Here is a 25858-nt window from a genome sequence, read left to right as displayed (position 1 = left end):
TTTCAAATGTAGACCATTAAAAGAATTTCCACGACACCCGATTATTTTTGTTTAGTGGACCAAAAGCTACTGAATTCGAATCACAGATTTCCAATTTTATTCATTTTTTTAAATAGAGCAATTAATGAATTTAAGGCCACGTGGCCCTAAATTCTCCGCTATTTTTTCCTGCTTCACCATGACCCAATTCAAGATACTACGTCATGCATGACTTGGTGAGCTTTCCCCATTCATGCAAGGCATTGTGGGATACAAATTTGAAACAGGAGAGAAAAATGGAGGACGTGAGCGTGTGAATGAAACATGAAAGACCGACTACAGTAACGGAAAGTGAGAAGAAAAGACGTTATGTTATATACAAAGGAAAGGAAACGCAGGACCAAACTAATAAATATCGGCGCTCAGCGAGCACCTCGGTGTGATCAGCTGTTCGTTTAGCGACAGAATGATGGAACTGTCAGTGCACGCTCAAAGGTCAACCTGCACATGCGCACACACACACACGGACTTCCTCTGTCTGCTTGACTGTGCGATTTCATGCACATTATTTGCTCGAATCCCCTCAAATTAAATAACTTCCCAGTCACAGAATGGCCTGATATTTTGTGAGATATTACAGAAATAAACAGATATCACAATGACCACATTTCAGAGGGAACTAAATTTCACCGATTTTATTAAATTGAAAGGCCGTCTAGCTTTAACTGAAGCTCTTGATGTGTATCTGCATGATTTGATGCATTGTGCTGCTGTCAAGGGATCGGCTGATTACAGAACTGCAGGAAACTGCAGGTGGATATATGGGTGTTCCTAAAAAAGTGGCCAGTGTGTGTATATTGAAAGCAAATTATTTCATAAAACCATCATGTTGATGTAAATTATTAGAAGGTCCTTAATGTCATTGTGTCATGCGCATATACTTTTTGTGCAAAATTAAATTAAATGAAATTAAATTAAACCACACACATAACCCTGTGACTTATTCATGAGAAGTTTGCAAACACCAGAAAAAGAAAGAACCTCGAGATATTTGAAATGAGATTGCTGCACGAAATGGTTCATAACACTTTGTTTTGACTTTTTTTTTTTAGATTTAATGTTTATAATTTTTTTTAAAGATTTTGAAGAAATTGGACCCCAAATACATTTAATAGCATAAATCAAATTTTAAAAATGAACTGTTCATTTTCAAGAGCCTCTCTCTCTCTCTCTCTCTCTCCAGTCTGGAGGCACACTCTCTGTCCAACTCGGAAGAGAGGGAGTATAAATGTGACCAGTGTCCGAAGGCCTTCAACTGGAAGTCCAACCTGATTCGCCACCAGATGTCACATGACAGCGGCAAGCACTACGAATGTGAAAACTGCTCCAAGGTAGAGTCCAGGCATTGGCAGAGTGTGATGTGTGTCTCATGTTTCAGGCCTTACCCTGTTCCCTGTGCATAATCACGTCTACAAGAAACACTTTAGAGTATTTACAGCATTAAAAGTATTTTGTTTATGGTTGATGCTGTGAGCAGCCATGTTGAATTGATGTCACAGTTCCGAGTTCATGATTCACAATTCCAGGTTAAAAGATCATTTTCTTTTGCCGCTTTTCCACTACCAACGCGGCTGAGTCGGGCTGAGCCGTGCCGTGCTGAGTTGGGCTGAGTCGAGCTGAGTGGGGCTGTTGGAGTTGCATTTCGACTACAACCGCGCTGAACCGTGCTGGCTGGAAGTGGGTGGACACATTGGGTGGAGTTAGCGAAAGTGGGTGGACGTCACGTGATGTCGTTAGGCGGCGCAAACAGTGACATCAGTGACCTTTTAAGCGGTAGTCTCACGACCCGGATAGTAAACAATAAACATGGAGGACATGGAGTCGTTAGTGTTGCTGGTCTTGGTGCTGTGGCTTGTTGTCACCGACAACGCCAACAGATACTGGCAAGAGCGTATAGATGAGGCGAGGCGCATAAGGCTTCAGAAATTCTCGTAATTCTTCTTCTTCCGGGTTTACGGTGTTTACAGATCCCAGGGTGCTCGCGGGGTGTGTGTGGGCATGTGAGGACACTCCTCCTCACCAATCAGTGCACAGGGGAGTGTCTGCTCACGCCCCCAGCCTCACTCGGCTCGGTTTGGCTCGCTTCAGCCCCACTCCAAAACCGTGCGAGTTTTAGGGGCTAAGCAGGGCTGAAGCGAGCTGAGTCGTGCCGTTCTTTGGTAGTCGAAACGCGAGCCGTGTCGGGCTGAAGTGAGCTGAAGCGAGCTGAAGTGAGCTGAAAAAGGGTAGTGGAAAAGGGCCATTTGTTTTTTTTTTCATCTGAGATTGGAAAGTACCAGTTCTGATTTTTAACCCTCTGGGGTCGAGAGCTTCTCCGGTGAAGCTTGAGAGGTTTAGAATGAGTAGGTCATATATTGAGATAAATATCTTCATGAGTTTTTTTATCATGCAAGCATGATAAACATATTAACAGGAACTTTATACTTTACACTTTCCGATGTGCCCAGTGCCAAATAATATGATAGTTTTTAAATTACGTAATTAGATGAAACATAAAACTTGTCACCTTACTCAGTCACACCAGAGTCGGAGTGCTGAGCGCCCACTTACACATTCATAAAAGACTGTTCCCATGGTAACGGCATGATAATCACTTTCACTCTTTCAGTTTTGATTGGTTTCGCTTTTGCGGTGGGAACGCCCACCGTAAACAGGATCAAATCTGTCAGGCAGAGTTCAGGCTATTTGGAGGTAAAACTTGTTGCGAGATGGCGCGCAGATTTTATGCGCTTCGGATGATTCAGGACAGTGATTCAGTCTCAGGACCGCAAATCAATTCATGATTCGATTCATGATTCAGGACAGCGATTCAATTCAATCTTGAGAACTGCGACACTGATGATGAACGGTGCTTTTTTTTTTTACTTCAACTCGATCCAGCCAAAGATCAACTCAAGTAAGTGTAAATATTTCTCTTATTTCTGATGAGCAGCTTGGTTGATATGCGTGCACTGTAGTGCATACACAGGAAACATGAGTGAGCAGTTTTTTACAGAGTTAAAAGTATTTTCCTCAAAAATAGCTAATTTTGCTCGATTTTGAGTTTAGAGAGTAAAATGTGGAGTTGGAATGGGAGCAAAATTACAGAGTAATTGTGTAACAGAGTAACAGAGTTGGTTCTGGCTCTGAACTGAGTAAAATAGTACAAGAGTTAATTTCAAGATACACTGAATCGAGTCAAATAGCAAAATAAAGTCAAATACCAGATAAATTAAGCTGTTGTAAAAAGCAGTTTTAGAACTATGTTGGAATGTGTGAAAAACATGACTTTACCCATTGGGATTTGACCTGATGGGATTAAGAGTTGGCAGTGTTTTCACTCTTCTCATTGAATGGAATGGAAATTTTTACCCTTCTCATTGAATACCCCTCCCACTGCCAACCCTTTATCCCAAAACAATAGGACATACACTACCGTTCAAAAGTTTGGGATCACCCAGACAATTTTGTGTTTTCCATGAAAAGTCACACTTTTATTTCCCACCATAAGTTGTAAAATGAATAGAAAATATAGTCAAGACATTTTTCTGGCCATTTTGAGCATTTAATCGACCCCACAAATGTGATGCTCCAGAAACTCAATCTGCTCAAAGGAAGTTCAGTTTTATAGCTTCTCTAAAGAGCTAAACTGTTTTCAGCTGTGCTAACATGATTGTACAAGGGTTTTCTAATCATCCATTAGCCTTCTGAGGCAATGAGCAAACACATTGTACCATTAGAACACTGAAGTGATAGTTGCTGGAAATGGGCCTCTATACACCTATGGAGATATTGCACCAAAAACCAGACATTTGCAGCTAGAATAGTCATTTAGCACATTAGCAATGTATAGAGTGGATTTCTGATTAGTTTAAAGTGATCTTCATTGAAAAGAACAGTGCTTTTCTTTCAAAAATAAGGACATTTCAAAGCGACCCCAAACTTTTGAACGGTAGTGTACATGTTTTGATGGCCAGTTAATTGTCCAGATCAATGGAGCAGATGTAAGTTTTTGTGCTTGAGACATACCTTAAGACTGAACAGAATCACCTTAAGTGACCAAAATGGTTCGTCACAATGGGTAAGGTCATGTTTTTTCCACACATTCCAACACAGTTCTAAAACTGCTTTTTACAATGTCTTCATTTATCTGTTTTTTTTTAAGTACAATCCTGACATACAGACTACAGAGATATTATTGTAACTGAACTTGTGCTGAATATAAAAAAAAATCATATGACTTTGAAAATACTGCTGGGATTTGTTGAAATTGACAACAAAATCAGAGCATACCAAAATCATTAGAGTGCCAGAAAATATCCTCAGACCCCAAAGAGTTAATCAAAAGCACCATAATTCCTGATTGTTGTTTTGCAATGTATTGTTTTATTTTTTTTTTTCTGACCTATTTGGATTTTTTTGTTGGTTTTCCTGCTGAGCTTTTCTGGCTCTTGGCATTGGGTTTAAACCTCTCCAGTATACCTTTTGCTGTTTCTAGCAGACTGGAACAGGTCCATGACCACACTATGATGCTACCATCACTGTGCTTCGGTCTATGGATGATAATCTCAGCAGAGTTGGGTTTCCACAAAATATTTTGTGTAGATAAAATCACACACAAGTCTCCTTCAGTTCCAAGTTGTATCAGTATGGAATGTGGATAAGTTCAGGGGTGTGAACAGGGGTGTGGGGTGTGGGAGGGACTTGGGTGAATACGTATGCAATGCTCTATAAATCATCGTATTGATGATTAAATTTTTATTAATGTGACTTGCAATCAGTGTTTAGATCCATTTCTTCAGTATTCCACCCAACAACGACGTCGTGGATTTCAGTAAAAACTGAAAATAAAACCTGAATCTCATATCTGGTGTTTTTGTCAGACACTTCCTTCACCTTTGACCTTCCTCACGCATTTCTATGCATGTGCTCTTTGAAGTGTGTGTGTGTGTGTCCCTAGTCCTTTCTGAACACTCACATTATCCATGTCTATATCCAATGTGTGTTTGTGTATGTCCTTCCTGTCATTCATACACAAGAATTCTTCCATTATGTGTGTGTGTGTTTCTCCTTGTGTCTTTGGTGAGTGTGAATCACCTGTGAATGCCGGTGTCATTGTGCACAACCGTGTGTGTTTCCGTGTGCGTGAATGTCCTTGTGATATTGTGTGTGTGTGTATTTGTGTGTCTGTGTGCGTGTGTTGTGTGTATGTGCGCATCCCTCTCACCCAGCAGGTGTTTACAGACCCAAGCAACTTGCAGAGGCACATCCGCTCACAGCACATCGGTGCCCGGGCACACGCCTGTCCCGACTGCGGCAAAACCTTCGCCACGTCGTCCGGCCTCAAGCAGCACAAACACATCCACTCGTCCGTCAAGCCCTTCATGTGTAAGTCTCTCACCCCCTTCATATGTAAGTCTGACACACACACACGCACGTACACACACATACACTCACACACTCACTCAAGCGACACCAAGTACTAAAACACCAAGTGATACAGGTTATAAGCCGGACTCTGACTCTGATTGGATGCCTAAACATGACCTACGACCCAAGACCTTTGACTCCAGAAGCTCTGAGCTTGACTGCGTACCTGCATGTGTCAACGTATATTATATTTTTTCTCATCTACTCTCGTTTCATCTACCACCACCTCATTCTCTGCTCAATACCCAAATGCATTTTGAGCCTATAACCCGCGTACGAACTTTGACCTCTGTCCCCTGACCCCATACAGGCTGACCTCAGTGCAGCCGTTGAGATGTTGCCACATCTCCCTCAGCCACACAGTAACAAGGGATCGCCAACGCTGGCCATTCCAGACAAATAGCTACCACATGTAGTTCAACCGTTTACAGCAATCAGCATTTAAACAAGCGGGTCTAACAACAGCTAATGACCACAAAAACACACACACACACACACACACACACACACACACACACACACACACACACACACACACACACAGAGCCAACAGCAGCATCTGTGGGGGGCTTTGTTTGTTCATATCCACTTCAATTGCATGTGAACTGTACATGAACTACTCACAGTGCAGTTGTAAGTGCGTGTACGTGCGTGTAAGAGTAAGTGTGTGTGTGTGATGACTGTCAGATTGGGATAAATCTTGATATCTGAATATTGCAGAGATGTTATTATGTGAAATCTGATTGGACAACAGTACTGTGTTTGAGCAGGGTGGTCCACAAGCACACACACACACACACTCTCTGTATGCCATATATGATAATCATGAACGCATATTAAGGTAAACACCAAGAGACCAAGGCACAACAACACACACTTTCTTGTATTACTGGCCTTATGAGGACCGTCCACTGACATAATCATTAATGCAGATATTTCATATATTTACACCTGTTACATCTAAATCTCACCCGAACCTTAAACTCAGGAACCAAAAGGAAACAGTGAAGCTGCTTTTAAACAAAAGCTGTAGTTTTAAAAATAAAAGTGGACAAAAATGCAGTTTTCCTTTTGGGGACCTGGCAAAGGTCCCCACAAGATCAAATCTCTGAGGTACTCCGAGCCTTGTGGGAATGTTCCATCCTCACTAAGGTACACACACACACACACACACACACACACCTCTGGTCTTGGCACTAATTTCACTCCTGGATGTTCGGCACATCGGAGTGTGTATAATATTTAGTTCAACTGACAAAACACACATCATGCATATTCCTCCCTTCTCAACTTCACACCCGTTCATCCTATGTGAGTTACACATGAGCAGGAAGAAAGACATGATCACATATATGAGGTCTCACACACACACACACACACACACACACACACACACACACACACACACACACAGTGTCATCCTCTGCCTTTGCACTAATATTTACACTTGCTCTTTTGATCCAAGCCTTGAAGAGACCTTTTAGCTATAAACACAGCTAAGTGCAGAATTTAACTTCACACCTAATACCACACACACACACACACACACACACACACACACACACAATGACTCATCCACCCCCCCACACACACACATACCCCTCACCTTCTTCCTCCCTATAAATTTGGGACTGTAATTTAGACACACGTATGGTAATTATGAGTGATGGTCATGGTTTAACGGCTTAGTTTCTCATGTGAGGTGTTGCGTGTTGAGCTATAAATGAAAGTTTTATTGTACTAAATGTGACTCATTGTGTGTGAGTTGAACCACTGGTCATATACAATCCTCGGTGTGAAAAGACAAGTGTTTTGTGATGAAGACAGGAGGCAGTTATTCACGAGGAGTGTATTAACCTGGGGGGTGGGGTGGGGGGGAATTCTTTTATAAGAAACTGTTGGATTTGATTCAATCGTGAGGAACATTTTGAAGAAGTTTAGATGTGTTTGCGTGTGTGTTAGCGACAGGTCAGTGAGGGTAATCCATGGGAACGGACCTGCAGGATAGGATTCATTCAACTCAGTTTCCTTCTCACGACCAAAATAGAGCCATTGTGCTGTCTCTTAGTCTTCGGCTGTGTCCCTTTGCCACCGTATGTCATTGTCTCACAATATCATTCTGCTCTGGGTGTGTGAACAAGAGAATATTCTTATCTACTGAACTCCTATCTCTCTTGTCATCTTATTCTGGAAGCATGAGTACTGTAGGTGTGTATGTATGGAATTACATAATTGCTGTATCTAACCCCACTCCCCACCCTGCCCTTATACTGTGTGTTTGATTGTCTGCAGGCGAGGTGTGCCACAAGTCCTACACCCAGTTCTCAAACCTGTGCAGACACAAGCGCATGCATGCTGACTGTCGGACTCAGATCAAGTGCAAAGACTGTGGTCAGATGTTTAGCACCACTTCATCCCTCAACAAACACCGCCGCTTCTGCGAAGGCAAAAACCATTTTGCTGCTGCTGCAGGAGGGCTCTTTGGCCCTGGAATGGCTCTTCCTGGCACTCCTGGAATGGACAAGTCCACTCTAGGAATGGGGCCAGGCTCCGCTGGTTTGGCAGATTACTTTGGTCCAAATCGGCACCATAGCGGACTAACGTTTCCAGCAGCTCCTGCAGCATTCCCCTTCAGTTTTCCAGGACTCTTCCCATCTGGACTGTACCACCGGCCACCCCTCATCCCTGCCACAACTCCCATAAAAAGCCCACCAGCCATGGAATTCCAGAAGAGTCCGCCATTATCCTCACCTGTGCCTGGGATGCAAGAGTCGCAGGACCTCCTGATGAGCCTCCGAAAGCACTCAATCAATGGCGAAGGAACAGAAAATGGGCCAGAGCATCGAATCGAAGGCTCTGCCACCAAGGTGAGACACGGCATCAAGACAAGTGACCACTCAGAGAGCAGTGACCTGGATGATGTTAGTACACCAAGTGGAAGCGAACTAGAGAGCACTTCCGGGTCAGAACTGGACAGTGATGCTGAGAGCGACAGGGATCGAGAAAGGGATCGGGAAAATGGGAAAGGACCAAAGAGGAGATCCAGTAGTCCTACAATAGGGCAAAGCCCCGCCCACGGCAGCTCCAGCAATGAAAACATAAATGGAACTGATTTGCATTCACAAGGACTTTTTTCTCCCACTTCGGATGAGTGCACCGCTGTTTCAGGAGCCGTCAATGATTCCATCAAGGCCATTGCGTCCATTGCAGAGAAATACTTTGGCTCCACAGGACTGGCAGGGCTGCACAATAAAAAGGGGGACCCACTGGGATACCCTGCCATGTTTCCCCTCCCCTTCTTTCCTGCCTTCTCTCCCCCAGTCTACCCCTTTCATGAGAGGGAACATCTTCGACCTCGAGGCCACAAAGGAGAGTCAGAGAGCCCATCTCAAGAAAGCAAAAAGCCACAAGGCAGTACTGCTGAATCTCCATTCGACCTCACCACCAAGCGCAAAGAGGACTGCCTAGCACAGACCTTTGCCACCTCAAAACTAGAGGTGCCTCATGTACTCTCGGCCAATCAGGACCAACCACTGGACCTGAGTTTGGGTGGGCGGAGCCGGAGCACACGCCTGAGATCAGGGGAGTCACAGAAGAACCACGTAATTGGAGAGGACAGAAACGAGGCTGAGCCTCCAAAAGCAGACTCCACAATCCAGCATGCAAGACCCACCCCATTCTTTATGGACCCAATCTACAGGTACTGTCAATCACAAGCCGCTCTCATTACTACTGTAGAGCTACAGAACAGCCAATATTGTCAAAATAGTAACAGTTCCAGGATAATTCTTAATCATTTAAATTGTGCAAATGTTTTCCGACCTGAAGCCCTATTCATCATGTAAGAACTGATAGAAATTGAACTTTTAGCAGGGTTGAGAAGAGAAAAGCAACGGATCCGTTTGAGGCGCTGAAAGAAAAGTATATGCGTCCGACACCAGGCTTCCTCTTCCATCCACAGGTAAGGTTCTTGAAATGTTCTCCAAGTCACCTCCAGAACTCTGATTTACCCAGCATTCCCAGTGTTCACCAAAAGTTTCCCTTAGTTTATGGTTCCATACATCTTTGATTAGTTCAGGGTTCTTCGGTTTCTACAGAGCTTCTGCTTGAACCCAAAAACTCAACGTCAGTGGGTTCGGCATAGAATCTGTAAGGATTCCTCTCAAGGTCCAAACTCCATGTCTTTTAGTTTGAGAGTGTTCTCCGCATGCTCCATCCTGCGTGTTGTGAATGATAAAGTTCAGATTTGCGAGGCAGAGAGATGTTGTGTGGTGAGACGTCCTTCAGCCTGTGTGTGTTTTCTGTTAGGATATTACACTATAATTCTATGTTAAAACTACCACATATTGCCCTCATGCCGTGCGTGTGTGTGTTCACTGTCTTAGGTCTAGAATTACATATTATTTTTAACAGTGCTCTCTCTCTCTCTCTCTCTCTCTCACACACACACACATATAGTGTTTTATGGGCTGTTCCAGCTTCTATTTTACAGGCTGTTTGACTAGGCAGATTTATACTGCATGTCTGCTCAGTGTCTGTGCTCGATAGCATCCACATGCGCACCACACACAGCCTAACGAGGCATCCTATCAGCATCCACTTTACTGTTTTACACACACTGCCCTCACCTATCAGCAGCAGGAGTACTAACAGTACTCATGCATTTTATGGAAGGGATAAAGAAGTCAGATCAGGACTAAAAAGCAGTATGATGATTTTAGCAGGTTATTGGCATTTCTACAATGGAGTGTTAAGGCCCTTGTTGTGGAAAAAAAAAATGCAGCGCTGAAGGACGGGGTAATATTCCGAGAACAAAACTCAGAATTTCCGAGATTAAAGTTGTAAATTTACAAGAAAAAAAAAACTCACCCTGTGTCTGAAATCACTCACTCGTTCACTACTCCCTACCCACTATATAGGGAATTGCTATAGACCCCTTCGCATGTTTGTAAACAAACCGACCGTTGCCAGGATGCCCGCGCAGCCTGGACCCAGAAACAATGGCGCTGCCCATAGACCGGCATTATGAGCTGTCAGATTATGCCAAACAATTGTCGTTACTAGATCGAGAATGCTACATAAATAAGCTAACTCTAACAAGTGGACATTGCCTACCGGATCCGCATTTAATTAAAGAGTGGACGGACGATGTTAGTAAGTTCCCTCCTCATTTTCCTCTGATACCTGAAGGCAGTCATACTATTTACAAAAAATGTCAAAAAAAAAAAAAAAAAAAAAAAACTATTTACAAAAGTAGCCTGCCATCAACATTCTGGTTACAGCGAGACTACAACTTGATTAACAACGGGACATTCATATTCATTTTGTTTTAATCAAATTATGCCAGTGATGTGATGGCAATGTGGCTTTAGCTACAACAGCAAATACCAACACTAAACAGCAATTTGCAGGAGGTAATGGCATGAAAGGAATGATAGTGTAAAGAGTGCAGCTAAGAGAAATCAGAGCTGCGTAAAAAGCGAGAGGCAGAGAGCAGAAATGAAACTGAACGGGGCGGGAGCTAGGTTAGAGCAGTCAGCGTAAGTTGGCATTTAGAGTGAGGGCACACAATTTTACCTTTCCATCCTTGCTTTAAAATTGTGATTTTCGGCATACACAAATAATGATGGCACAAAATCTGGACTGCTTGAGTCAAGCGAGACCTCTCCTACAAACAAAACTGCATGCAAAGCTAAGTTAACATGCTAACAATATTCATTACATTGTGTAACTATGACCCAGCTAATCAGACAAACGCTACCAAAGTATTTTGCTACATCAATAAACGAAGACTAGAAAGAATAAAAAAGAAAGATTTAATAAATAGCCTGATCTTACCTGTGATGAAGTGGGCGCTGCAAACTCGCGCATTTTTGATGGTGCTTTCATCCCAGTCTACACGTTTGATGGCTTGTCGGCGATTTTTTTGGAATGGGTGAGATCCTGCTGGAATTCTGTACATTTTAACCCCATCACTGCTACGATTCTGACACCCGACAACACAACAACTAGGCATTTCTTCCAAATATTTCTTCTCGTCTCTACTGTCGCTGAGTCTTTTTTGGGTCCAGGCTGCGCGCGCAATTTCCTCTTGCGTATGAATGACATTTACTGCGAAGGGGTCTATATAGAGGACTATATAGTGAGCTCATTGATAAAATGTAAAAAAGCTTTCGGACACTAGTCCGTCGCGCCATTATTTACGTCATTACTGTCGCACAATTAAAACGTCCCAGATCAGTCGGCTGGTGGGTTTTCTCATCTCATCTCATTATCTCTAGCCGCTTTATCCTTCTACAGGGTCGCAGGCAAGCTGGAGCCTATCCCAGCTGACTACGGGCGAAAGGCGGGGTACACCCTGGACAAGTCGCCAGGTCATCACAGGGCTGACACATAGACACAGACAACCATTCACACTCACATTCACACCTACGGTCAATTTAGAGTCACCAGTTAACCTAACCTGCATGTCTTTGGACTGTGGGGGAAACCGGAGCACCCGGAGGAAACCCACGCGGACACGGGGAGAACATGCAAACTCCACACAGAAAGGCCCTCGCCGGCCCCGGGGCTCGAACCCAGGACCTTCTTGCTGTGAGGCGACAGCGCTAACCACTACACCACCGTGCCGCCCCTGGTGGGTTTTCAAAATAATAAATCCATATTATACTGAGCGTATTTCCTGCATTAATAAATACAAAGTACTTTGTGTCTGCTGCATCTTTCAGTTCTTTTAAATCAAGGCTGAGTTTTATTAAATCAAATTTGAGGCTTTTGATTTGCATGATGGGATATATTGCTTTGGTTAGTGACCATCAGTTGTACACTACTTTTCGTGATGCATTGTGGGATACTTTGAGTGCACTATATAGGGTGTAATAATTCTCACTGTACATTCGGCCAGCGCTACAAAATGGCGAACTCACTATATAGTGAGTAGGGAGTGATTTGAGACAAAAATCACTTGAGTCCCGACTGCAGTGCATTCTGGGAAATGTAGTTAAAATCTCTTAGCACTTTAATAGTTTTATATTGCTGATTGATAAGGAAAGACTGTGCATCCTGTAACTCTCAGTTCAACTGTGGCGTCTCTGAGATGATGAGGTTGACGTTAATCCAAAATTGTAAAGTGGAACAATGTGGTTCACTAACAAAAAAAAAAAACATTATTTATCGGAGTATTTTTCTCACAAATTACTTTTTAATCTGCGAGTATATCTGAGTTTCCTTCTCGGAATATTACCCCCTCCCTCAGCTGCGTATATTTACTATTTCTTTAACCGACCATGGCCTGAGAACATTTTATACATTTCGCCACTTTCTAGCTGGAGTGGTTGTAGTTTTCGCTGCCCCGTGTGATTTATTTTAGTTGATTATCCAGTCAAATTTCATCGTTTTTAACTGCCGCACGGTACGAGTTTATTGGTTGCCATTTTGCAGAGAGCTAATGCTGCATTCAAGAACTCATCAGATTTCCTACTTCATAATGAATTGGAATTGTCTTCTTAATGTTTTTGAGATATACGTTAATAGCTATGACCTAATAAATAAATAAAATCCAATTTGAAATAATTCTTTCTCTGCCATGATGAAATGGTAAACAAAAATCAACAAATCAGAGTGACTTGGAAACTGGTCATGTTTGTTTGTTCGTTTGTTTGTTGAAGTTCCATTTGTGATTACAACTTGAAAGGATGCACATTTGTTAATTTTGGGATTTACAGCGATTCTGACGTCCCGTGAAACCAGCATAACAATTCAATATTAACATTTAGAATTTTTTTTCCAGCCAATCAGAATGTGTAAATTGATACCATTCTTGATTTTGATTTGTTGTTTCCTTTTGTCCTACCTTCAGCTCCGCATGCCTGATCAGAGGACCTGGGTGAGTGTTTATGAAGTCTAAATACCTGTGACATAACTCAAATCACTCACATCACACACACACACACAGTATTTAGAATGATGTAGCTGTAAACTGCATGACATTTGTGTGTTTTAATCACAAACACACCTAGAACTGCCAATAAAGGACGTTTATGAACATTCACACACACACACACACACACACACACACACACACACACACACACACACACAGGCCATCCCGGCGAGTCTCACACAGATGACTGCAGTCAGTGAGGTCATTAATCACCATCTTATCAGAGAGAAACTGCAGAAGCCAGTCATGTATCATTTCTAATGAGAGAACATTATTTCCAGCCCCGCGAGCCATTTGTCATGCATTACACAGGAACACTGTTCCCACAGCATCTGTGTGTGTGTGTGTGTGTGTGTGTGTGTGTGTGTGTGTGTGTGTGTGTGTGTGTGTGTGTGTGTGAGAGAGAGAGAGAGAGAGAGAGAGAGAGAGTTGCGTTATTAAAGGTTATGGCAGCCGCGCTTTCATCTTCTTACACCACATGTGTCTGAAACCACATTTAGCAAAACCATCAGGTGTTCAATAAAAAGCTTTTAGATGAAATGGAGTTTGTAGTGTGTGTGTGTGTGTGTGTGTGTGTGTGTGTGTGTGTGTGTCCATGTAAAAGTCGCTGCAGTTGTTATTTCTGATGTCTGTGTCTGATAATAGCAAACATTCAAGAATGTGGTTATTTACAGAACATCATCAAGCAGTCAGTCGTCTCTCTGGGACACAACTCTGTGTGTGTGTGTGTGTGTGTGTGTGTGTGTGTGTGTGTGTGTGTGTGTGTGTGTGTGTGTGAGGTTGGTGGGGTCGTTGGTGTTTGGGTGCAGGATGAGGGAATTTCCAAATTTTAGACATCTGGTACCCCGATAAGATCAGCAGTTGAGAATGCGTCTCACTAATGAAAGCTTTCTCAGCTCCACACAGAGATCACGAGGAAACGCTTTCCTTGTGACAAACACTCATTTCTTTCTTTCTTTCTTTCTTTCTTTCTTTCTTTCTTTCTTTCTTTCTTTCTTTCTTTCTTTCTTTCTGTCTGTCTGTCTCTGTTTATTTATTCTCTACGAACTTTGAAATCTATCTATCTATCTATCTATCTGTCTGTCTGTCTGTCTGTCTGAATGGAACATTAGCTGAAGGAATGAGAGAAAAGGGGGGATTTTATCTACAGAGTATCATTTCTATCTTTCATTTATATTTGCTTTATTTGTCTATTAACAATCAAAAGCATTTAGCCAAAACATTGGTTATATGCTTATCTATCTATCTATCTATCTATCTATCTATCTATCTATCTATCTATCTATCTGGCTGGCTGCTTACCAATATTTTCATGGAACCATCATTCTGTCACTTAGACATTTATCACATTTTTCTAAAAACCTCAGTAAAGATATAGAGCAGTTATACTGTAGGGTTTTTTGTTGTTAATTGATTTAATTACGTGTGTGTGTGTGTGTGTGTGTGTGTGTGTGTGTGTGTGTGTGTGTGTGTGTGTGTGTTAGGGTGCATCAGTTGCCCTCACTTTCATAAAATCTGATGCATTTTTGTTTGGATGTTCCTTTTCACCAATAACGACATCCTGTAAAATGTTTTGACCATATTCAAAAGTCTAATGGTGGCACCATGAGGTTCATTTTTTGCCAAAAAACGCTTATTTTATGATTAAGATTTGAATCACAATGTTGGACTCCATTTATTGATTTCTTGTGCCCCAGAGATCATGTTAAGAACCTTTGCAAGGGATTGAGAAGCATTAATGTGATTCATAATACATGTGTATTGTTTAAAAGTAGTTGAACAATGATTCAATGAGCAGCTAAAACTCAAACTGTGCTTGATAATATATTTAGAATATGGACTAAAAATGTGGATCTAAGATATTTGGTATACTCTATAAGGTGCCATAATGTTTCATGAAAAGTGATCGAAATTTTGTCATAAAATTGCAGCTTTTTCCAAAACTTTGAGCTCCTGGTGCCACCATTACACTTTTGAATTTTGTCAAAATATTTCACCCAGTGTGTTTTCTTCCCAAAAGGAACATAAAAACAAAAATGCATCATGATCGGAGGAACTTTTCATTTTTAGGGGGCAACTGATGCACCCTAGTGTGTGTGTGTGTGTGTGTGTGTGTGTGTGTGTGTGTGTGTGAGAGAGAGAGAGAGAGAGAGAGAGAGAGAGAGAGTGTTAGTGCAGTTTATATTCGAGAGATTTAAGGGTTTATGGAACATTAGCATGAACATAAACAACCCAATGTAAAATACATTCACAACAGAAATATCACAATCTCTCTCTTTCTCTCTCTCTCTTTCTCTCCCTCCCTCTCTCACTCTCTCTCGCTCTCTCTGTCTCGCTCTCTTGCTTTCCCTCTCTCTTTCTCTCACTCTCCCTCACTCTCTTGCTCTCCCTCGCTCTCTCTCTCTCGCGCGCTCTCCCTCTCTCTCTCTCTCTCTCCAGAGTACACTTGCTCTGCACCCTGAAGAGTGCACTTGCTCTGTGCTCTTCAGCTCTGCTTTGTATGATGTAATAAATGTGAAACATATTGAAGAGAAATCCAATACATGCAAAAGTAATGCAGATTTTGGGTGCAGAGGCTCGCGTCTTCTCTTTTTCCTCCATTCCCTCGCTCTCTCTCCTCCTCTCTCCCCTTCCCTTCATCCCCCATCTCTCTCTCTCTGTCTCTCTTTCTCTCTCTCTCAGTTTGACGATATCATTATTATCCCTGTCGCGCCCTTGATCGCTAATGTCAACATCTTTCATATTGAGGAATGTGCTGTCTGCTCACATTGTGTGCCGAATGCTTTACAGCCCAACAGAGGACATGAATCACTCCATACCACACACACACACACACACACACACACACACACACACACACACACCTGCATATCTCTCCACTCAGACATGGACAGACAGCCACACAAAGTAACACTTAAACATATCGAATTGATGTATACATATATGCATATGAACACACACACACACACACACACACACACACACACAGAGCTGTGAGTCCGAGCACTCATCTGAGAATTTGTCCACTTCTGATGAAAGCAGACATTCGACTTCATTAGTAGATTGGCAGTGCGCCTCTGAGCATTCTTCCATCCAGCCGTGTGTGTGTGTGTGTGTGTGTGTGTGTGTGTGTGTGTGTGTGTGTGTGTGTTGAAAAACCATCAATATCTATGCAGTACTGATTTCTATTGTTCCTAGTTCCAGCTAATCCACAAATTAGCGTGTAGCTCCATCAGTTGCTGTGCTGAATTCTCGAATCCGATTGGTCAGATGGTGTTGACTCGGTTTCTATAACAGCAGCTCTAACAGTCGTGTCGTCCCTCGTTCTAAACATTAAAAACAATGTTGTTCTTTAATAAAGAAAAATGTCAACTCATTAATATGAGGAATTTTCATATTTATGACAGAAGTTTCTCCAGTTTCGGCACGAGTTACTGATAATGTTTCCACCACAACAAATTCTTCAGGAATATTTTGTTCCAGTTCTTCAGGAACATGACAAACAGAAAAGAGAATTACTTTGTTTGTTTAATTAATTTAAAAAAGAGAAATTACTATCTGTAGCTATAAATGGATAAAAATGTTCAATGTAGCTATAAATGGATAAAAATGTTCAATGTAGCTATAAACGGCTAAAAATTTTTAATATAGCTTTAAATGGATAAAAATGTTCAAAGTAACTATAAACGAATTAAAATGTTCAATGTAGCTATAAACGGATAAACATGTTCAATGTAGCTATAAACGGATAAAAATGTTCATTGTAGCTATAAACGGATAAAAATGTTCATTGTAGCTATAAGTGGAGAAAAATGTTCAATGTAGCTATCAATGGATAAAAATGTTCAGTGTAGCTATAAATGGAGAAAAATGTTCAATGTAGCAATAAATGGATAAAAATGTTCAATGTAGCTATAAATGGAGAAAAATGTTCAATGTAGCTTTAAATGGAGAAAAATGTTCAATGTAGCTATCAACAGAGAAAAATGTTCAATGTAGCTATAAATGGATAAAAATGTTCAGTGTAGCTATAAACAGATAACTCAATGTTCAATGTAGCTATCAAGGGATAAAAATGTTTAGTGTAGCTATAAATGGATAAAAATGTTTAATGCAGCTATAAATGAATAAAAATGTTCAATGTAGCTATAAACGGATAAAAATGTTCAGTGTAGTTATGAATGGATAAAAATGTTCAATGTAGCTAGAAATGGATAAAAATGTTCAATGTAGCTATAAACGAATAAAAATGTGCAATGTAGCTATCAACGGATAAAAATGTTCAGTGTAGCTGTAAATGGATAAAAATGTTCAATGTAACTATAAATGGATAAAAATGTTCAAGGTAGCTTTAAACAGAGAAAAGTATTCAATGTAGCTATAAACAGAGAAAAATTTTCAATGTAGCTATAAACGGAGAAAAATTTTACAGGTAGCTATACCGTAAATGGATAAAAATGTTCAGTGTAACTAAAAGGATAAAAATGTTCAATGTAGCTTTAAACAGAGAAAAATATTCAACATAGCTATAAATGTTTAAAAATGTTCAATGTAGCTATGAACGGAGAAAAATTTTACAGTTAGCTACTGTATAAATGGAGAAAAATGTTCAACGTAGCTATAAATGGATAAAATGTTAAATGTAGTTATAAATGGATAAAAATGTTCAATGTAGCTATAAATGGATAAAAATGTTCAATGCAGCTAAAAACGGAGAAAAATTTTACAGGTAGCTATAAACGGAGAAAAATGTTCAATGTAGCTATAAATGGACAAAATGTTCAATGTAGCTATAAATGGATAAAAATGTTCAATGTAGCTATAAACAGATAAAAATTTTCAATGTACATAGAAATGGATAAAAATTTTACAGGTAGCTATAAATGGAGAAAAATGTATCAATGTTGCTATAAAGGGATAAAAATGTTCAATGTAGCTATAAATGGAGAAAAATGTTCAGTGTAACTAGAAATGGATAAAAATTTTACAGGTAGCTTTAAACGGAGAAAAATGTTCAATGTAGCTATAAATGGATAAAAATTTTCAATGTAGCTTTAAACGGATGAAAATGTTCAATGTAGCTATAAACGGAGAAAAATTTTACAGGTAGCTATAAACGGAGAAAAATGTTATGTAGCTATAAATGTTTAAAAATGTTCAATGTAGCTATAAAAGGAGAAAAATTTTACAGGTAGCTATAAATGGAGAAAAATATTCAACGTAGCTATAAATGGATAAAAATGTTCAATGTAGCTATAAAAGGAGAAAAATTTTACAGGTAGCTATAAATGGAGAAAAAGGTTCAACGTAGCTATAAGTGGATAAAATGTTCAGTGTAGCTATAAATGGATAAAAATGTTCAATGCAATTATAAATGGACAAAAATGGTCAATGTAGCTAAAAATGGAGAAAAATTTTACAGGTAGCTATAAACGTAGAAAAATGTTCAATGTTGCTATAAATGGACAAAATGTTCAATGTAGCTATAAATGGATAAAAATGTTCAATGTAGCTATAAACAGATAAAAATGTTCAGTGTAGCTAGAAATGGATAAAAATTTACAGGTAGCTATAAATGGATAAAAATGTATCAATGTTACTATAAACGGAGAAAATGTTCAATGTAGCTATAAATGGAGAAAAATGTTCAATGTAGCTATAAATGGATAAAAATGTTCAATGCAGCTATAAATGGATAAAAATGTTCAGTGTAGCTATAAATGGATAAAAATGTTCAGTGTAGCTATAAATGGATAAAAATGTTCAATGTAACTATAAATGGATAAAAATATTCAATGTAGCTTTAAACAGAGAAAAATATTCAATGTAGCTATAAATGGAGAAAAATGTTCAATGGAGCTATAAATGGATAAAAATGTTCAGTATAGTTATAAATGAAGAAAAATGTTCAATGTAGCTATAAATGGAGAAAAATGTTCAGTGTAGCTATAAATGGATAAAAATGTTCAGTATAGTTATAAATGAAGAAAAATGTTCAATGTAGCTATAAATGGACAAAATGGGCAATGTAGCTATAAATGGATAAAAATGTTCAATGTAGCTATAAATGGATAAAAATGTTCATTGTGGCTATAAGCAGATAAAAATGTTCAGTGTAGTTATAAAGGGAGAAAAATGTTCAATGTAGCTATAAATGGATAAAAAGTTCAATGTAGCTATCAACAGATAAAAATGTTCAGTGTAGCTATAAATGGAGAAAAATGTTCAATGTAGCTATAAATGGATATAAATGTTCAGTATAGTTATAAATGAAGAAAAATGTTCAATGTAGCTATAAATGGATAAAAATGTTCAATGTAGCTATCAACGGATAAAAATGTTCAGTGTAGCTATAAACGGATAAAAATGTTCAGTGTACTTATAAACGGAGAAAAATGTTCAATGTAGCTATAAATGGATAAAAATGTTCAATGTAGCTATAAATGGATAAAAATGTTCGATGTACCTATAAATAGATAAAAATGTTCAATACAGCTATAAATGGATAAAAATGTTCAATGTAGCTATCAACGGATAAAAATGTTCAGTGTAGCTACCAACGGATAAAAATGTTCAGTGTACTTATAAACGGAGAAAAATGTTCAATGTAGCTATAAATGGATAAAAATGTTCAATGTAGCTATCAACGGATAAAAATGTTCAATGTAGCTATAAACAGAGACAAATGTTCAATGTAGCTATAAACGGATACAAATTTTCAATGTAGCTATCAACGGATAAAAATGTTTAGTGTAGCTATAAATGGATAAAAATGTTCAGTGTAGCTATAAACGGAGACAAGTGTTCAATGTAGCTATAAACGAATAAAAATATTCAATGTAGCTATAAACGGATGAAAATGTTCAATGTGACTATAAATGGATAAAAATGTTCAATGCAGCTATAAATGGATAAAAATGTTCAATGTAGCTATAAACGGAGACAAATGTTCAGTGTAGCTCAAAAGGGAGAAAAATGTTTGATGCAGCTATAAACGGATAAAAATGTTCAGTATAGTTATAAATGGAGAAAAATGTTCAATGTAGCTATAAATGGAGAAAAATGTTCAATGGAGCTATAAATGGATAAAAATGTTCAATGGAGCTATAAATGGATAAAAATTTTCAATGTGACTATAAATGGATAAAAATGTTCAATGCAGCTATAAATGGAGAAAAATGTTCAATGTAGCTATCAATGGATAAAAATCTTCAGTGTAGCTATAAATGGATAAAAATGTTCAATGTAGCTATAAACGGAGACAAATGTTCAATGTAGCTATAAATGGATAAAAAATTTTCAATGTAGCTATCAACGGATAAAAATGTTCAGTGTAGCTAGAAATGGAGAAAAATTTTCAATGTAGCTATAAATGGATAAAAATTTTCAGTGTAGCTATAAATGAATAAAAATATTCAATGTAGCTATAAACAGATAAAAATGTTCAATGTAGCTATCAACGGATAAAAATGTTCAGTGTAGCTATAAATGGATAAAAATGTTCAATGTAACTATAAATGGATAAAATGGTCAATGTAGCTATAAATGGATAAAAATTTTCAATGTGACTATTAATGGATAAAAATGTTCAGTGTAGCTATAAATGGATGAAAATGTTCAGTGTAGTTATAAATGGAGAAAAATCTTCAATGTACAACCCCGATTCCAAAAAAGTTGGGACAAAGTACAAACTGTAAATAAAAACGGAATGCAATGATATGGAAGTTACAAAATTTCATATTTTATTCAGAATAGAACATAGATGACATATCAAATGTTTAAACTGAGAAAATGTATCATTTAAAGAGAAAAATTAGGTGATTTTAAATTCCATGACAACAACACCTCAAAAAAGTTGGGACAAGGCCATGTTTACCACTGTGAGACATCCCCTTTTCTCTTTACAACAGTCTGTAAACATCTGGGGACTGAGGAGACAAGTTGCTCAAGTTTAGGGATAGGAATGTTAACCCATTCTTGTCTAATGTAGGATTCTAGTTGCTCAACTGTCTTAGGTCTTTTTTGTCGTATCTTCCGTTTTATGATGCGCCAAATGTTTTCTATGGGTGAAAGATCTGGACTGCAGGCTGGCCAGTTCAGTACCCGGACCCTTCTTCTACGCAGCCATGATACTGTAATTGATGCAGTATGTGGTTTGGCATTGTCATGTAGGAAAATGCAAGGTCTTCCCTGAAAGAGACGTCATCTGGATGGGAGCATATGTTGCTCTAGAACCTGGATATACTTTTCAGCATTGATGGTGTCTTTCCAGATGTGTAAGCTGCCCATGCCACACGCACTAATGCAACCCCATACCATCAGAGATGCAGGCTTCTGAACTGAGCGCTGATAACAACTTGGGTCATCCTTCTCCTCTTTAGTCCGAATGACACGGCGTCCCTGATTTCCATAAAGAACTTCAAATTTTGATTCGTCTGACCACAGAACAGTTTTCCACTTTGCCACAGTCCATTTTAAATGAGCCTTGGCCCAGAGAAGACGTCTGCGCTTCTGGATCATGTTTAAATACGGCTTCTTCTTTGAACTATACAGTTTTAGCTGGCAACGGCGGATGGCACGGTGAATTGTGTTCACAGATAATGTTCTCTGGAAATATTCCTGAGCCCATTTTGTGATTTCCAATACAGAAGCATGCCTGTATGTGATGCAGTGCCGTCTAAGGGCCCGAAGATCACGGGCCCCCAGTATGGTTTTCCGGCCTTGACCCTTACGCATAGAAATTCTTCCAGATTCTCTAAATCTTTTGATGATATTATGCACTGTAGATGATATGTTCAAACTCTTTGCAATTTTACACTGTCGAAATCCTTTCTGATATTGCTCCACTATTTGTCGGCGCAGAATTAGGGGGATTGGTGATCCTCTTCCCATCTTTACTTCTGAGAGCCGCTGCCACTCCAAGATGCTCTTTTTATACCCAATCATGTTATTGACCTATTGCCAATTGACCTAATGAGTTGCAATTTGGTCCTCCAGCTGTTCCTTTTTTGTACCTTTAACTTTTCCAGCCTCTTATTGCCCCTGTCCCAACTTTTTTGAGATGTGTTGCTGTCATGAAATTTCAAATGAGCCAATATTTGGCATGAAATTTCAAAATGTCTCACTTTTGACATTTGATATGTTGTCTATGTTCTATTGTGAATACAATATCAGTTTTTGAGATTTGTAAATTATTGCATTCCGTTTTTATTTACAATTTGTACTTTGTCCCAACTTTTTTGGGAATCGGGGTTGTAGCTATAAACGGAGACAAATGTTCAATGTAGCTATCAACGGATAAAAATGTTCAGTGTAGCTATAAATGGATAAAAATGTTCAGTGTAACTATAAATGGATAAAAATGTTCAATGTAGCTATAAATGGATAAAAATGTTCAATGTAGCTATAAATGGATAAAAATGTTCAGTGTAACTATAAATGGATAAAAATGTTCAGTGTAACTATAAATGGATAAAAATGTTCAATGTAGCTATAAATGGATAAAAATGTTCAATGAAGCTATAAACGGATGAAAATGTTGAGTGTAGTTATAAATGAAGAAAAATGTTCAATGTAGCTATAAATGAATAAAAATATTAAATGTAGCTATAAACGGATAAAAATGTAGCTATCAACAGATAAAAATGTTCAGTGTAGCTATAAATGGATAAAAATGTTCATTGTCGCTATAAATGGATGAAAATGTTCAGTGTAGTTATAAATGGAGAAAAATGTTCAATGTAGCTATAAATGAATAAAAATATTCAACGTAGCTATAAATGGATAAAAATGTTCAATGTAGCTATAAATAGATAAAAATGTTCAATGTGACTATAAATGGATAAAAATGTTCAATGCAGCTATAAACTGATGAAAATGTTGAGTGTAGTTATAAATGAAGAAAAATGTTCAGTGTGGCTATAAATGAATAAAAATATTCAATACAGCTATCAACGGATAAAAATGTTCAGTGTAGCTATAAATGGATAAAAATGTTCAATGTAGCTACAGTATAAATGGATGAAAATGTTCAGTGTAGTTATAAATGGAGAAAAATGTTCAATGTAGCTATAAATGGATAAATTTTACAGGTAGCTATAAATGGAGAAATATGCTCAGTGTAGCTTTAAACAGATAAAAATGTTCAGTGTAGCTGTAAATGGATAAAAATGTTCAATGTAGCTATCAACGGATAAAAATGTTCAATGTAGCTATAAATGGATAAATTTTACAGGTAGCTATAAATGGAGAAATATGCTCAGTGTAGCTATAAACAGATAAAAATGTTCAGTGTAGCTGTAAATGGAGAAAAATGTTCAATGTAGCTATAAACGGATAAAAATGTTCAGTATAGTTATAAATGGAGAAAAATGTTCAATATAGCTATAAATGGATAAAAATGGGCGGCACGGTGGTGTAGTGGTTAGCGCTGTCGCCTCACAGCAAGAAGGTCCGGGTTCGAGCCCCGTGGGCGGCGAGGGCCTTTCTGTGTGGAGTTTGCATGTTCTCCCCGTGTCCGCGTGGGTTTCCTCCGGGTGCTCCGGTTTCCCCCACAGTCCAAAGACATGCAGGTTAGGTTAACTGGTGACTCTAAATTGAGCGTAGGTGTGAATGTGAGTGTGAATGGTTGTCTGTGTCTATGTGTCAGCCCTGTGATGACCTGGCGATTTGTCCAGGGTGTACCCCGCCTTTCGCCCATAGTCAGCTGGGATAGGCTCCAGCTTGCCTGCGACCCTGTAGAAGGATAAAGCGGCTAGAGATAATGAGATGAGATGAGATGTTCAATGTAGCTATAAATGGAGAAAAATGTTCAGTATAGTTATAAATGGAGAAAAATGTTCAATATAGCTATAAATGGATAAAAAGGTGGACTGAGTCACAGTTGGTGTTTTCTTAAAATTCAAACAGAGACTTTAAACCTGACAAATTGATCAACCAATCAGATTGCAAAGGAAATATACAGTGTTGAGATTTTCATTATTATTAATAATAATAAGAAGAAGAAGGAGATCCTCCAAGTTGTGTCGTCTTTGGTATTTCTGATTTTAAATGGAATTCCTGTTCAGACTTTTCCTTTTTTGTCTCGCTCAGATGTCTGCGATAGAAAACATGGCGGAGAAGTTGGAAGCGTTCGGCCCGTTGAAGTCAGATGCCGGGGACATCATGCGCTCAGTTCCCTCCATGTTTGATTTCCGAGCTCCGGCTACGACGCTGCCTGAGACACTGATGCGTAAGGGGAAGGAACGCTACACCTGCAGGTGATCCTCACACACACACACACACACACACACACACACACACACACACACACACACACACACACACAATCATGTGATTCCTGGCTGCAGTGCATTCTGAGAAATGTAGCTGAAAATCTCTTTGCACTTTATTCTTTTATATTGTGCAATCGAGGAGGAAAGTCTGACATCTGTGGTGTGATGACATTGATCCGACCTTGCAAAGTGACATGATCTGGTTCCTTGACAAAAAAAAAAAAAAACCACACAATTTTTCTGAATTTTTTTTCTTGTAAATTTGTGAACTCACAAATGTGTGACTTTAATCTCAGTTCAATATCTGTTTTTTTCTTTGAATATTACCCCTCCCTCAGCACTTTCTTCCTTTCATGTTTTTTTTTACCTACAGTGCACCTAATATGCTGTCATACCATACAATACACATTGTAGAATACTAGATTTAGTCACAATGCTGAGAGAAGCACTCGAATCATAATTGAACATTTCAAAAGAATAAAATCAGAGCCCTTGTTAAATAATGTGGTATGATAAAATTATTTATGTTAAATAGTTACTCAGGAATGTACGGCTTGATTTCACAATGATGTGTCGTTTAACATAACATGATAAAAAGCTGCCTTAAGGGTCCACAGCGGGAGATGAACATCTCGTAGTGTAAAATGAGAACTTGAACATGGGACAGTTTGGGGACCTCGTGGGTCCTCACAAAGCAGAACCTGCAAGTGTGTGAAAAGAGTGAAGCGTTTATGACAGTTACATTAGATACAGTGATAAAACAGAGAGAGGGTCATGCTGTGAGCGTGGTAACGATGTATAGGATTATTGTTTTGTGTGTGTGATTTGTTTGTGACTAAAGAGGAGTTTCCTTCCTACACAGATACTGCGGCAAAATATTCCCACGCTCAGCCAATCTCACACGGCATCTCAGAACACACACAGGGGAGCAGCCGTACAGGTGACACACACACACACACACACACACACACACACACACACACACATATTTCAGACAGCTCTTTATTAGCTTCAGTCTTCAGATATTTTCAGACTGCATTCTTAAACAGAGAGAAGAACAAAGAGCCAGGCGAGCACAGGGCTTGTATATTTTTTTTTACCATGAAAGTCTGGAACAATTATCATTGTACTAAATAATTTGGAAGATGAATAATAGGTCGCCACGGTGACGGCATGCAGGGAATAGAGAGAGAGG

The 25858-nt window shown here is 39.1% G+C and overlaps 1 protein-coding gene across 10 annotated transcripts in view; it reads left to right on the top strand.

Annotated features, from left to right (window-relative positions):
- mecom (MDS1 and EVI1 complex locus) overlaps nt 1-25858 on the top strand; it is a 281521-nt gene that overhangs the window by 241536 nt on the left and 14127 nt on the right. For 4 of the 10 annotated variants that reach the window (XM_060943277.1, XM_060943280.1, XM_060943285.1 and 1 more), the window contains 7 exons: nt 1223-1370; nt 5250-5430; nt 7741-9148; nt 9319-9409; nt 13307-13333; nt 24482-24648; nt 25526-25603. In XM_060943277.1, coding sequence (XP_060799260.1) covers nt 1223-1370; nt 5250-5430; nt 7741-9148; nt 9319-9409; nt 13307-13333; nt 24482-24648; nt 25526-25603 — 2100 coding nt within the window. The remainder of the gene's footprint in view (nt 1-1222; nt 1371-5249; nt 5431-7740; nt 9149-9318; nt 9410-13306; nt 13334-24481; nt 24649-25525; nt 25604-25858) is intronic. The other 6 variants (XM_060943283.1, XM_060943279.1, XM_060943284.1 and 3 more) reach the window with 6 other exon arrangements.

Source organism: Neoarius graeffei, chromosome 16 (genome assembly GCF_027579695.1).
Source record: "Neoarius graeffei isolate fNeoGra1 chromosome 16, fNeoGra1.pri, whole genome shotgun sequence".
Lineage (NCBI taxonomy): Eukaryota > Metazoa > Chordata > Actinopteri > Siluriformes > Ariidae > Neoarius > Neoarius graeffei.
The sequence above is the reverse complement of the archived record's forward strand: the minus strand, read 5'-3'. Positions and strand labels throughout refer to the sequence as shown.